We start from the raw sequence: 14,457 nt of genomic DNA, 5'->3' as shown, positions 1-14,457 counted from the left end.
GGGGGATCCTTATGGCATGTGTGGGCTGTGGAAGTCGGACTTCACACCAAATTACGGTACAGTTGGAAAAATGAAGGAGCGCAGCTTAAATTGCAAAACAACAATAGAATTTATGATTCAGCGAAACAAAGTTTGATTACACTAATTGCTACTAATAACCTAATCAGATTGATAAGTCCAATGTGTAAAATTTTGAGAACTAATAATATGAGTAAATTTGGAGTAATGGCTCATAAGGTGCATGGGCTTGGTTAAAGGTTAACTATGTTTAAAAAGAAAATGGGAGCAACACTTACAAAAACGTTAATAAAGTTATAGTATTTTAATTTTTTTAAAAATATCTCAGTAAAATCACCTCTTTTCCAAACACGAGCTGGTACATTAAGCTTTCAGGGGGCCTAGGCTATTGTTATAGTATTTACTCCCATCTACGTAATCAGGGAGTTTGAAATAAACAGGGCAAATTATACTTATGTTCGTAATTTCTTTTATTTTCTTTTATTTGTGAAATGCATTTTTGTAAAAAATATTCCCCTCATTGAAATAAAATGAATTGAATTGAAAATATAAACTGAATCTTCTACTTGAACATCTTTAAAGTTTAATGAACGAACATTCGTCGTATTCTCAGAGTGCCCAATAGATTCATTTGAATCCTCAAACACTCTTTTGAAGGATATGACGATAAAATTTATGATACTTCGTCTGCAACACACAGTTTTATCGAGTGACCTTCTTGTACTTATACTTTTTTTGTACCGAGAGGAAACAAAAATTTTAGTAACAAATACTGAAATTCTAAGTCCAGTGTTAGGTATTAGTTCTAAGATTTGCCATGCCAGTAACGAATTTGACTTTCACAAGCTCCACTACTGATTCGCGAATCATCTTCAGAATAGTGTTCAATACTTGTCAACATGCCGATTTTGGGGGGAAAAAACAGAACGCCGTTTTGGTAAGGCTTTTCCGGAAAAACAATTTCCTAGTCATACAAAACTGATCACGACTCAAAGTTCAACTATTTTTCATTGGCGTTCCGGAACTAGAAAATTTACGAATTCAACCCTGTTTTGTAATTGCATTTGACTTTTGATCTACACCTAAACAAGGATGTATCACAGCAAGCCAAATAAGAACAAGTTAGTGCTCTGCATGCGAATATTAGTGCAACTAAACACATCATGCCACATTAAAAACTTAATCATACCAGGTCATCCATGGAATTCCAAAAATCGCTCCAGAACTGAAAGGAATATTTTCTAAATTACTGTTTGAGAAATAGATACATAGTTTCTGCAACAAGTTTTTGTCAGGAAATGTTTTTGCTTTGTGGAAGCGTTTTATTCTTCATATTGCTAAGCATCAACGGCCTTTATGGATACGTCATCGAAATTCATTCCCAACTGGGAGTTTTTCGGCAAACTCACTACTTCGAAAAAATTCATTAATGTTCCAGAACTACTTCATTTAAGCGCGCGCGCGCGCACACACACACACTCATACACACACACACACACACACACACACACACACACACACACACACATATATATATATATATATATATATATATATATATAATTTCTGCATGAGGAAGCTAGTAGAATTAATTACCCTTGTGTGCTTTTCGCTTTTGATTTTTGAAAAATAGCGATAAACTTGAAAAAAATTCTTTTGGTATAATCACAGGTAAACCCTCAAATGATTGTAAAATAAAAATATACAACAGTATATACTTTTCTTTGACTATTGGGTTTGGTTAAGTTGTATATGTTATTTTATACTGGGAGAACTGATAAGCAGGAAAAATTGGGCTTTGGAGTAAAAATTTGGAGAGGTTGTTGGGCATGAACATGGCAAATAAGCCTTTTCGTACAAAGAGCTTTCTGAGAAAAAATACCAGTCTTGAATAGCATAAAACTGAAGAAAAAGGCGGATGTTGACTGGTTGATTTTCATAGCCAACATGCTTTGTAAAATATTAAGCAATTTTGACGAACAAACTTTTTTAAATGAAATAATTTAAAAGTGACTTATCGCCACCCTCTCCCTGACTTTTAGCATTAAGCCTCAAGTAGTGATGTTCAAATCAATTTTTCTGAAGGTATACTCCCAGTAACCCATTACGCACAATATGTACATTCGATCACATACATAGTATGTAATAATATGAAAATTTTTGAAGTTTGAGGGTATACGCTAAGCGTCTAAAAAGTGTTTTAGAGTATACGGCGTATATGGAGTATACCCTATGAGAACACCATTGGCATTGACCTCAAGATTGCCGTTTAGAGCGAGAGAAATGATAGTTTCATTCCGACGTCTACGCCCGGGATCGGGCCCGAGTCAACTTGGGGAAAGATAACAGGCCTAGCTGTTGTCTTTCAGAGTTTCCCAAAGATCAGCGTTTCCCAAAGTGTGTTCCGAGGAACCCTTGGGTTCTGTCGAAGAATAAGAAGGGTTCTGCAGCGAGTTAGCCGTTGCATAAATTTATTTTCCACTAGTTTCAAGAAAAAAAAAAAAAATAAATATCCAGGAACTAAAATGCCGCTCCAGATTGAAGTAATAGTCGTCCCAGTGAGGTACATATGTGTACCAATTTTTATGCGAATCCTTGTGTTATTGTTTGACAGAGTCACGCTAAAAGTGGCAATCTTTCGGTTGGGTCAACCTCTGAAGAGACTACAGGGTGTCTCAAAAGGTCGTTTACAAACTTAACATGCTGGTCAGTCATATCATGATGAACAAGATTTACATAGGAACATGTGTTCGCAAACGCAATGCTGGCGCACTCCATGCACACAAAGTCAGACACTAACGGATGCACGACATGTCACATATCTATTATACAAAGACTGTTTTATACAACATTTTAGTCTTTTAGGAAAGCTTAAAGCAGTTGCTAAAATTTGAGTCCTGCCAGCTCTCATAATCACGTTGCAACGACAACGCAGCGATCAGAGAAATCTTGTCAGAATGGATCGTTATTACGACGGTCGGTACTTAGTTCGTTGCGACGGTGTCTGACAGTTAAAGGCAGCAAGTTTCAACAACAGCTATAAGCCTTCCTTGAAAACTAAAATGTTGTGTAAAATCGTCTTTGTGTAATAAATATGCGACATGTTCTGCATCCGTTAGTGCCTGACTTGGTGTGCGTAGTGCGCCAGCATTGGGCTTGCGAACGTATGTTACTATGTAAATCTTGTTCATCATGATATGGCAGACCAGCATGTTAAGTTTGTAAACGACCTTTTGGGACACCCTGTAGTGCCAAAACTAATCAACACCAGCTCACATGGAGAGGCGCATGCATACCAAGTTTCTTTCAATTCCATGTACTACGATTTGAGTTAGATCGCCTCCAAGAATTCGGTCAACTACGTGCTAAACACAAACAGACGGAAATATAGTTTCCAAAAATGGTTAAGGTAGGTTCAGCTCAACTTAAAACATGTAAATCTGTCAAAATACGAATATTCTCACGTAATCAATAGTTTCTTCTATGCAGAAGAAAGTAATCGAATGATGATCATTTTTCATTTTTATCATTTGACTCCTAGATCATTAACATTTTATTATTTCGTCATAAGCAACAACGGGGTTTCTTTAAGTAAACGCAAATTACTAAGGGTTGCGGAGCCGAAAAAGTTTGGAAACCGGTAACTAGACCAAACATGGGGCTCATTATGTTTTGGTTCATTGTGTAACTATCATTTAGAAGAGTATTGTTTAATTTGTGAAGGGAGAATTAGAGTGCAAGAGAGCTTGTATAAAGCAAAGGGCACTATTTTTTCTCCAATGCCGGAGGGAAGAAGCATCAACTTCATAAAAAAACTGAATTATTCATCAATTGAAAGTAAAGAAACTTACGATTTGTTATGAAGTTCAATTGTAATACTGGGTCAGTTTTCTTCGTCCATTTCAACGGGTATGATTACATGAGTGTGCAATGAAATTTGTTATTACGAAAAATTTGATTTTATTGATGATTTCATTGTCATAATTCAATTGCTACTGAACTGTTAACTATAAATGCCTTATCTTTCTTAATTTTCAAAATTTTTCTTGCTAAAATTGAAGCTCACTAATAAAATTTCCATATTTTTCTCAGTTTATTAGACATGTTTCAAAGTTCACCAATTGTTAAGATGCTCCTTACTTTTTACATCAAAACAATTTAAAGGCTACCATTGATGTTAACAATTTATACCCTTATTACCTAGTACTAGACTTAATTTGTAAGTTCATTCATCATGCAAAACAGAAAGAAAAAAATGGACTAAAAGAAACTAAGCGAACTCCAAGCATTTAAAAATATGAGCTGGAGCATCCTGTTAGGAGGGATATTTAAAGCAAGATGAGCCTTGTGTCTAACCTAAGGCCTTTTCAAACGGTTCCTGAAAAAGCAAGAGAACGTTTCGTTGAATAAGAGAGTGCTGTCTCAGAGTAATCCTGTGACAGGAAGGCCCCACATCGAGCATATCTAGATAATTAGATATTGTATTTTCACAGGAAAATTTGTAAGAGCAAAATAAATCAATTGCTAAGAGTTAGATACTTTTCTCCCATTCATTTTTAATTACCCTCCATAAGAAACATATAGTTCTTAGCATATTTGACCTCAAAACTCAAGCCCTGGCAGCCCCGCTTCCTGATCCATATTTTCTCCCCAACAAATCTCAGAGAAAATCTCATTCAATTCGTAGAAAGTGCTGCTGTGCAATTTAACAGTTCCAGGAAAAGAAATAGAAAAATGAATGTAACCACTTCATTATTTGAACTAGGAAATAATTGAATCGCTTTCCCGGCAGAAGTTGAAGAGTCTAGCAGTCAAGTCTAAACAATCATTGTGCATGATTGATTACCTAACTTTTATGTGATGAGCTGACGCTGTAACGTAACGCACAGTGCTGAGTGGGTCCAGTTTCCACTGTTAAAAATAAGCCCATAAACCAGAAAGCTAAGGGGGGGGGGGTCATTAGTGTATGAAACAGGCACAAAGAGAGTTTTGATCTAGAACTCTTTCCCATGGGAATCCTCGAATAACCGCGCCCCCTGGATCCGGCTAGCATTGTAAGGTGTCCTTGTGCACCTGCTGCATAGTGATACTTGGTTATAGATTTTTTTTTTTCAGTAATCAAAGGAAGGAAAAGATCAGTCTTAAGGTAAATTAGTACGCAGAATAACCAGTCAGTAATGATATAATCTTTGAAGAAAATAAGGACATAGAGGCGTTTCTCTCTCTCATGAATCTGGCGCCACACAAAAATTCCTCGAATTGGAGGGACAGAGAGATAGAAAAGAAAATTATTGAGGAATTTGCGCAGGAAACAACAGACCAGAACGATTGTAGTTGAACAGCTCCTTCCTTCACCGAAATACCTTGAGTAGAGTCAATCTTAATGCTGAAGAAGCCTGCCCTTCGCACTTCATCTACAGTTTCCATTCGAAAGGCGAGACATAGGCGACTCGTGTGGGGAGCAAGGGGGGCAACTGCTCCCTTACTTCTAAAACCAAGCGCACTTTGTTCTCTCACTTTTCAGAGCTAAACAATCGATCTATAAATGATTTTTTATTCGGTGGATTGATTTATTTTACTAGAATAAAAGCTAAAATTTCCAAGTAAATCGACTTTCACATGTTATTACAAAAGAATGCAGGTTTTAATTGGAATGAGGGAATCTACGGTGGCTCTCCCTTCCGTCCCCCAATTTTGAGGCCATTTTTCATTTTTAAGAGGTCAGTTAACCAGTAACGCTACAATTCAATAATATGTTCTAAAGTTACATAATAATAACAATGAGCGTTTAGGGGCTCCGGCCCCTAACCGTTCCCACCTCTTTTGATTGTTCACTTTTTTGGTGCACCAGCTGCCCGGACGAGAACTGCGATTTTAAAGAAAGTTTTAGACAAAAAAGTGACCTGACCCTCTGTCGCGCTGTTGCTGACGAATTTTGTCATCTTCCTTCTCATTAAGCTTGCGAGCTAACTGTTCTCGATTGGCACTCTTTTTAATAGTTTGGTTAACAATGGATATTCAAAATTTCATCATAGTGAAATATTAGCATTACTGCTTCAAAAAAATTTCGACGGTACACGTTTATGTTAAGTAAATCAGAAACTGCCTCCCCACGATGTCCTCGGAAGGGTGAAACTGACTTTCCTAGGAAAACATTCATATCGATGATTTATGGCAATATTTTTCGACGATGCTCAACTAATCAGACTGGATAGCTGTTAATTACCACTGTTTTGTCAGAGCAGGTGTGCCTACCTAGGAGGAGAGGGAGGGGGCACGGTGCAGCCTGCGCCACTGAATTTTGTAGGGGGTGGTGTTTTGAAAGATTTTTTTTGGGGGGGGGGATCCCGATTTGGGGAGTCTTTTAGGTTGGGGAGTGCGTCCTTGCTCTTGGGGAGGATGGGCGCCCCTGCTTCAGAGTTCTTCCTAATCATCAGAAGAGCTGTAAAACATGTTCGTCACTTCAGAAATTTTCAGGGGGGGGGGCAAGGGTTTGTTGCCAATACATTTCATTGATGAAGAAACAGAAAAATACATACCAAAACACATAGTTGCATTAAGTTTCTAAAAATCCAAGGGGGGCAATTGATCCCCACCCCCTGATTGCCCAAATGACGGGCCTGCTAATGAGGCAGTTTTGTGTGCATTTGAATTCTAATTTGAAATCTTTACTTCCAGCTTTGTGGGTATAGACTTGCGACACTTTTCCTATTGGGCTCTCGAGTCGAGGGTTTCGGCTCATTTCCCTTTATGGTAGAGTAGAAGTATGGTCAACTGCTCGACGAAAATTGCTCGAGAATGAACAGAAAACCATCCCTCTTTCCGGGCAGATCTTTGGGCTTTGAACGAGTCTCATGTTTAGACATTCCAAGGCATGACCTGCAAATTTATTACGTGCTCAGAGTCCTATTGATTTTCTGGGCCCCATTTCAAGTTTTGCTGATAGGGGGACAAAAGAGAGTTTTAATCGCGTTTTTTTTTCAAGCCAGGCTCTTTCTCAGTCCAGATCCAACCCCTATTTCTCTGACACCCTCCAATTTCCTCAATGTGGAAAACTGTTGATAACAGGCTTCTAGAAGAGGGAAACTTAAAACCTAAAGTGAGGAAAGCATTCACACGCGGATTTCGACTATCTTATTTACTTTTGCCCCTGTTAGGGAATGAGATAAAATTAAACCTGTTCCTAAATGCTTTTCCCCCTTTCCACCCAGGATTTTTTTTGAAAACACTTTTTAAGATGTTAAATATGAATTTAAATGTATAAAGTTCAATAAAATAATGTTTGAGTTGTCCCCGTCATCAGGGATCCTCGACTAGTCGAGCGGGCCTGTCCGCCCCAGCTATCCCCCTTGGAGATCCATCCGTGTTCAAAATTTTGCATGACTTCTTGAGATAAAGCGATCATGAGTAACAATAAAATGGGGTCGTTTCCAAAATTTTAAAAGTATTCTTTTCTGAAAGAGCATGCTTAAAAACATAGGATCTGAAAATTTTTTGAATAATTTATTTAAGTTTAATAGTTATAAAAAATTACTTAAATCGATGCGTTTTCATTGTTTACATTTCTGTCGTGTGACTTCACAAATGATGAAATGCCATTCAATGTTGCCATTCACAGAACAAAATATTTAATTCGCATCTTTACTCACGTGTACTGGCAACGATATGGTTGATAGCAAGCGTAGAGCGCAATTTTAATTCCTGATTATCATTGTTGCTTGATTATCATAACGTGGAAACGTAGTAGAAAGACGCGGCAAAGTGCATCATTTGTGACGTCATCAAGACCACGCCTTGTTCTAAAAATCGGACATTTTAAAAAATTAATTTAAAAAAAACTGTTGGGAAAATGAAAGTTTTCTGTGTCCATGTAATTCTTTTTGCTCATTCTATCCATTTCAATGACTAAAAGTAGTACTTTTGACTGAAGGAAATCATCCCATAGTTGAAATGTGTCCTTCTGCTTGGTCGCCGGAAAGTAATGAGCACTATTCTTTAACGGGATCCATCAGAAAATCTATTTTCTTCTCATTTCTTGCCCAAGATCTAAACTTGATTCTTTGCATAAGACATAGCAGTTAATGCGCAAAACTAAAAACGTTCGATTGAGTTTCCCCTACGCATAGCGATGGGCAATGTCGTTCTTTTTTTAATGATCCGTTCATCAGAGGATCGTTCATTCTTTTGATCCGTTCATTCAACTCGTTCGTTTGAACGGCTTCGTTCATTTAAAAAAGTGGCAACTAGTCTCTCTGCCAGACATGCTCACGTTCATTCGAAATGTTTCATTAGATCATTAATATTCTTTCAAGGAAAAATAACTAAAATTAGCTGAAAGTAAGAAAATATACCTATGAAAAATGAACCAAAAAACTTTATTCAGGTTCAGATGTAGAAAGTTCAGAAGTATATTACCAATAGATCATAGTTAACTAACGTCTTGCGTTGTCAACTACAAAAAGCAAACATTTTAGTTTGATGATTGAATAACAACGCACGACTACGGCATTTGAATTGAATTATAATGTTTTTAATGTGTACGTGACAGAGGATTTCAATAAAATTAAATAAACAGGAATACCTAACATATCAAATGACTTGTTTTGCTCAATAGGACGACGATATCAAACAGTACCTGCCTTGTTTCTTATCGTTTAGCGCTTTTGCCGTAGTCGGGTTTCAGTTTTTTAAACATTTCTTTATTTTAATATTTTTCGTTTTAACCTGAGATGAAAAAAAAAAAAAAAAAACGAGTGATATAATCAAGTGAGTAATACGTACTTAACAAACAAGCATTTTAGTTTGATATACAAGAACGATAAATTTAATTTATTGCTATAAATCAAACTGATATGAAAATTTTAATTACAAAAGGTTGATCTTACTTAATAAGAGTATAACAGTTATCAACACTAAACTTGTTTCTTGCCTTTTGTTTCCTTAGTCGGGTTTATTAATAACTTTATATAAACTCGCGTTAAAAAAAAGTCGGTTCAAATCGAGATTGACAAAGTAAAATGGACTCCTCCTGTTGTTGAAATCGATTGAAATGTATCCTATGTTACTGGGGAATGTCAAATGGGGGTTAATGGGGAAAGGTGTCAATAACGAATCGATTGACACCTTATTAATCAAAATCGGATGAATAGTTAGGCGCTACGGTGGAACATTCGTAAATACAAAGACTGGCAAAAGATAAAAAATCTAAAAAATCGACTCCTCTTATTGTTGCTGTCAGTTAAAATGTAGCCTAGGTCACCAGAGCTATAATGAATCAATTGACACCTTATTCATCAAAATCAAATGAATAGTCTAGGCACTACCAGGGGTGCATGGGTCATGGCGCAGACTGCGCCATTAAAATGGTTAAGGGAGTGTTTTTGAGGGGCATTTTTCTTTTTTTTTGGGGGGGGGGGGGCTCTTGGTTTTGGGGGTCTTTGCGATCTTTAGGGGGTGTGCGCCCTAGCTCTTAGGGGGGGGGCAGCCCTGGGAACTATGGTGTAACATACGTAAATACAAAGACAGATAAAATCATAACCAATCCTTCTGGCTTCACCGCATTGGAGTAAAAAAGAAAATGATTATGTGGAAGCATCGAAGTGGTAGATTGCAGAGAGACGCCTACACTTCCAAGGACACTCTTGCGGATTGTATGGACAATGGAGCGACCTGGAACTGAAATTTTGGAACTTGAACTTCGAGGTCGGGGGAAGGGCCCCAGGCCGCATCTATTTGCGCCTAATTACTTCATTCCCCCCTTCTGATTTTGTGGGATCATATATTTACCAGTGTGTCTCTCTTTGCGCTCGGCAAGTATCTCAAAAGAACGTCAGGTAATCAATCTTTTTTTTTTTTAGAATAGTTTCATTCTACTTCTGCCAGAAGAGCAGTGCAATTATTTTCCTGTCTAAATCATAGGGAGATTTTACCTTCTTATCACGAATTCTATTCTTTTATTCTTTTCCAAAAGCAGGTAAATTATGTAGCAGTATTTTCTGCATCTGGTAAGCATCTAGCAAAAACTTTCTTGGAGGGGGGGGGGGGGGTCCAAGGTTGCATGGACTTCATTTGAGAAGAAATACTAAATCAAAAGTAGTAGCTGCTAATTGCAAGAATTAAGATTAATCCAATTAAAACTCATTATTAAAATCCAACATCCCCAAGTTACTGTTTAGAGATGGTAGCATGGAGAACCTTGTGACAGTGACAAATCAGTCCCCCGTACACGTAGACATCTTAGACCTATCAGTATCGAATAAACGACCCTCCCACAATCCCAGTACTTAACCAATCAGGCCATCTTGGGCACTGCTCCCCCCCCCCCCCCCCCCGCATAAATACTTTCGCACGGAATTTATTGTATCACAATATTTAAATATTGATTTATCAAATGGCACGACATTAAACTGCTGCAATGTAGTGCAGCAAAAAAAAAAAAAAATATTCGATTTTATCATAAGTGCATCAGTACAATGTTCCAAACTGTTCACCGTTTGAAAGAACGGTCGTTCATTTTTTTAGGCAATCGTTTTGACCCGTTCATTTTAAGGATTCGCTCTTTTAGACCCTTTCGTTCATGAACGACACTTCCCTACCCGTGCAGCAATTAGCGCCAGAAACAACCCAGTATTTATTTTCATTTAGGTCCATATTTATAATAATTTTCTTTGAATAATTGATTTATTTTTGCGATCCAGCAGTCAAGTTCAAAAAATAAATAAATAAATAAATAATAAATAAAGGCGTCCAATTGAACCACCACTTGGAACAATTATCGCCCATCGGAGTCCACTAACACCAATATTATTTGTACAATAGTCAATAAATCGTCTGAATATGTTCTAAAATTTAGTAAAGCACGAAAATTTCCATTGTTGGTCTTCTTGTAACTCTCATTCTCATTCATTATGTTTTTTTACAAAATCACGAGTAATAACGACGACACAATCACGAGTACAAAACCACAGAATTGTAACCACACATAATCCTGAAGTGGCTTATTGCTGCAAAATACTGTTGTGTAACTGTTCAACCAATAATATGACAAAAAATTTCCCTAAATCCTTTTATGAAAAAAATCATCATGGGTCAAGTCTCCCTATGGGTCAAACCTCCCTAGTTTGCCACACCACCTAGCACCAAAAACTAGATAGCACCAGTTTTCATCGGAAATAATTTGCATGGCTGATATTCGATTGAACTTATTGTCCTAATTTTTCAGTTAGATCACCAATAAAAAGTGTTTTCCGTATGGTAAAGAAATAGGCAGATTTTACCTATCCAAAATAGGTATTTTCCAAAGAAAAAAAGATCAAAGCGTGTAAAATAGTACTTAAATTGTGAAAATCCATCAAAATTTGAATATTTTCATAAATTCAATTTTCCTCTACATTGTCTGGATAGTAAGTACCTATGGTAAGTTCTGGAAAATAATCAAAAGTGCTGGATTTTTTAAAACTTGATACTAACTTAAATTACAACTTACCTTCTGAAATTCTTTTTCTGCAAGCGAAGAACGTCCCGGCTCATAGTCTGCAATGCTTCGAGGTTCGACGCGGTATTTACTTTGTCTCGGTTCAGAACGCAGTACGATAGATTCATTTTCTTTTCTAATAACGAAACAAAAGAGAGGAAAGACTAAAGGTCTTGGAAGTAAAGGTAGAGAAATAAACTATTTACAAATATCTAAATACTCTATAGATAGATACTTAATTTGTACATAATTAAATAATTTGAAATAGAGATAATTGGCGTTGTGCAATGGAGTTGTTTCCTTCAGTCTAAAGTAGTACTTTTTGTCACTGAAATTGATAGAATAAGAAAAAAAAAACATGGACTTAGAAAATACTTTTATTTTCCCAACAGTTATTTCTTAATTATTTTTTTTTTAATGTCTGATTCTTCATACAAGGCGTGGTCTTTATGATGTCACAAATGATGCATTATGGCGCATCTTTCTACCGCATTTCCACGTTACGATAATCAAGAAGCGAATTACAATTGTGTTCTACGCTTGCTATCAACCATATCGTTGCCAATACACGTGAGTAAAGATGCGAATTAAATATTTTGGACTGTAAATGGCAACATTGAATGGCATTTCACCATTTGTGATGTCATCGGCAGAAGCGTTTAAACAATAAAAGAGCACCGATTTAAGTATTTTTTTTAAATATTAAACTTAAAGAAATTATTTAAAAAAAAAAATGGTCACTTGTTTATTATTCTTTTTTTAATCTGGTTTCAATTTGGCTACTGTTGATATTTAGAGAGTAAACTATTGAATCACATTCAAACAGCCAATAGTGAGAAAATGCCATCAAATTGGAGTAAAAGGAAGTCATGTGATGCACACATCAGCTCGTTTTACATAATGTAGATGGACTGGGGTGCCGTGAGAAAGTTCTAATTCTTCAAAAGGTGCTACGAGTCGAAAAAGTTTGAGAACCCCTGGGTTAAGCAATACTGATGAAATAAACGAAATACTGTACAATGAGAAGTATTCACTTACGTTTTCATCCTATTTGGCGAAACAGGGGCTTCAGTTGAGTAAGAAACAGTTTTTTCAGGTTTTCTTCTATGTTCAGTAGAAAGATATTTGGACTGTAACTTTTCTGAAATGAAAAAAAGTATAATTTTCCGGCATTAAATTTTTTGAAGTCTTTTACTCATTTCTCATTTTGTGTTACTCTTTCTAATACTAACACTGATTAGAAGCAATAATGTCTTATTCCATTTGCTAATTTTTTTACTAACGTATTATGTTTATAAAATACTTTGATATCAATTAGTTGAATACATAAGGTATTTCAGCATACTACTCTTAGGAGCAAAATATGTGTCTTCTAACTATTTCTTCAAAAATAATAATACATAAGCTATCAAGCAATTGAAAAAATCCTTGTTTTTTTTTTTAATTTATATATTCTTTAACTACTTCTGCTGATCCTTTAACATTGATAAAAAAAAATGATTTTTTAATGTTTTTAAATGAATTTTTTTAGTATATGTAATTAATGATCTTATTTGCCTGAAAAACGTTTTCGTACAGTTTATGCTACTATGTACTTCTTTTTTATGCTACTATATACTTGTTCTTTATGCTACTATATACTTGTTAGTGTTAAAAAAACAAAAAGAAAAATGAAATACGATTTGTATTCCGTGGAACTACACCCAAACTTGTTTTTATGCGACGGATAAAATGCTGGGGGACGACGGATAAAATGCAGACGACGGATAAAATGCTGCATAAAAAAAGTAGTATTAACAAAAAAAATTGTTCGAAACTTCACGAGTAGCTTTAAAAAATTGTTTTCGCAACACAGTTATTTTTTTTTTTTTTTATGCGGTAGATAGAAACTGCAGAAAAAAGTCTCACGTAGAAAATAACCTAAGAACTTACGAAATAACTAGGAATTACTTCTTTAAACGAAATCAAAATGAACCAAGTGATGATAATTTTGCCGAATAGTCGGGCAAAATTTCCCGAATAAGGAAATTTTTTGGAGGTCACAGTACCCTTGTCGTCATTTGAAGATACTGCCTCACACTCGTTTTATAAATAATTTCGTCAATTCAACCCCAATATGATTACAATGCTCTTGTACCGAAAAAAAAGACCGCACAAAAACAGGTTTGTGTGTACTCAAAAATGTTAAAGTTTTCTGAAATATCTTTACCTTGCCGATCAAATTCAGGTTCAGACATATAGCCACCGACATGGACCGTTTGATCTAAAAAAACAACAATAAAAACACTATATTCTGACTTTTTAAAATGAAGTCGATATCGAAAGTAAACAAAAGAAAAATTACACACAAATTTATAAAAACTTTTTCCTGACTATAAATGAAGTCAAAATACACTTTTGGTGAAATCAGTAAATAAATACAAACGAATTTTGAATATATCAGGTCTTGTACCAGAGGTCACTAAGGACGATGCTTCATTAAGTTTTTACATACGTCTTCCAATAAATTGAAGGGATATGTTAGTTTTTTTCGCCAGGATAATCATCTTATACCCCCCATCTAAAAATAAATCTTGTAAACAGGGTTTAATTGCAAACAGAAAGGTGCGAGAGCCTTGTAGCCATCGATGATTACAGTCGAGTTTGCTTATAATGAGCACGAAGGGACCGAGAAATGTGCTCGTTATAACCGGGTGCTCGTAAAAAACGGGTTTGTGAAAAAAACTCATTAAAATTATCTTTACTTATCTTCAATTTCTCTACACTGCCAAAAATATAGCAAAGTCCTTTGAACTATCTCATTGTCTTTTTCTTGCGTTATTGATGTCTTTCAAGGATTTACTTATTGGCCAAGACATCGTCATTTTCACCCCTGGCTTCGAAAAACGGTTGAAGCTTTTCTGCACATCAAAAGACATTGTATGTTGATGATAGTTCAAATTCAAATTCTTCACAATTTTTATTAT

General features: G+C 35.9%; 1 protein-coding gene across 3 annotated transcripts in view; it reads right to left on the bottom strand.

The window, feature by feature from the left end:
• Window positions 1-14,457, bottom strand: part of LOC129226623 (sorbin and SH3 domain-containing protein 1-like) — a 104,273-nt gene that overhangs the window by 57,576 nt on the left and 32,240 nt on the right. For 2 of the 3 annotated variants that reach the window (XM_054861252.1, XM_054861253.1), the window contains exons 7-10: window positions 13,701-13,754; window positions 12,530-12,632; window positions 11,504-11,627; window positions 1,208-1,243 (exon numbers count right to left, since the gene is read on the bottom strand). In XM_054861252.1, coding sequence (XP_054717227.1) covers window positions 1,208-1,243; window positions 11,504-11,627; window positions 12,530-12,632; window positions 13,701-13,754 — 317 coding nt within the window. The remainder of the gene's footprint in view (window positions 1-1,207; window positions 1,244-11,503; window positions 11,628-12,529; window positions 12,633-13,700; window positions 13,755-14,457) is intronic. The other variant, XM_054861254.1, reaches the window with a different exon arrangement.

The sequence above is a fragment of the Uloborus diversus genome, chromosome 7 (genome assembly GCF_026930045.1).
Source record: "Uloborus diversus isolate 005 chromosome 7, Udiv.v.3.1, whole genome shotgun sequence".
NCBI lineage: Eukaryota > Metazoa > Arthropoda > Arachnida > Araneae > Uloboridae > Uloborus > Uloborus diversus.
This window is presented reverse-complemented; position numbering and strand designations above follow the sequence as displayed.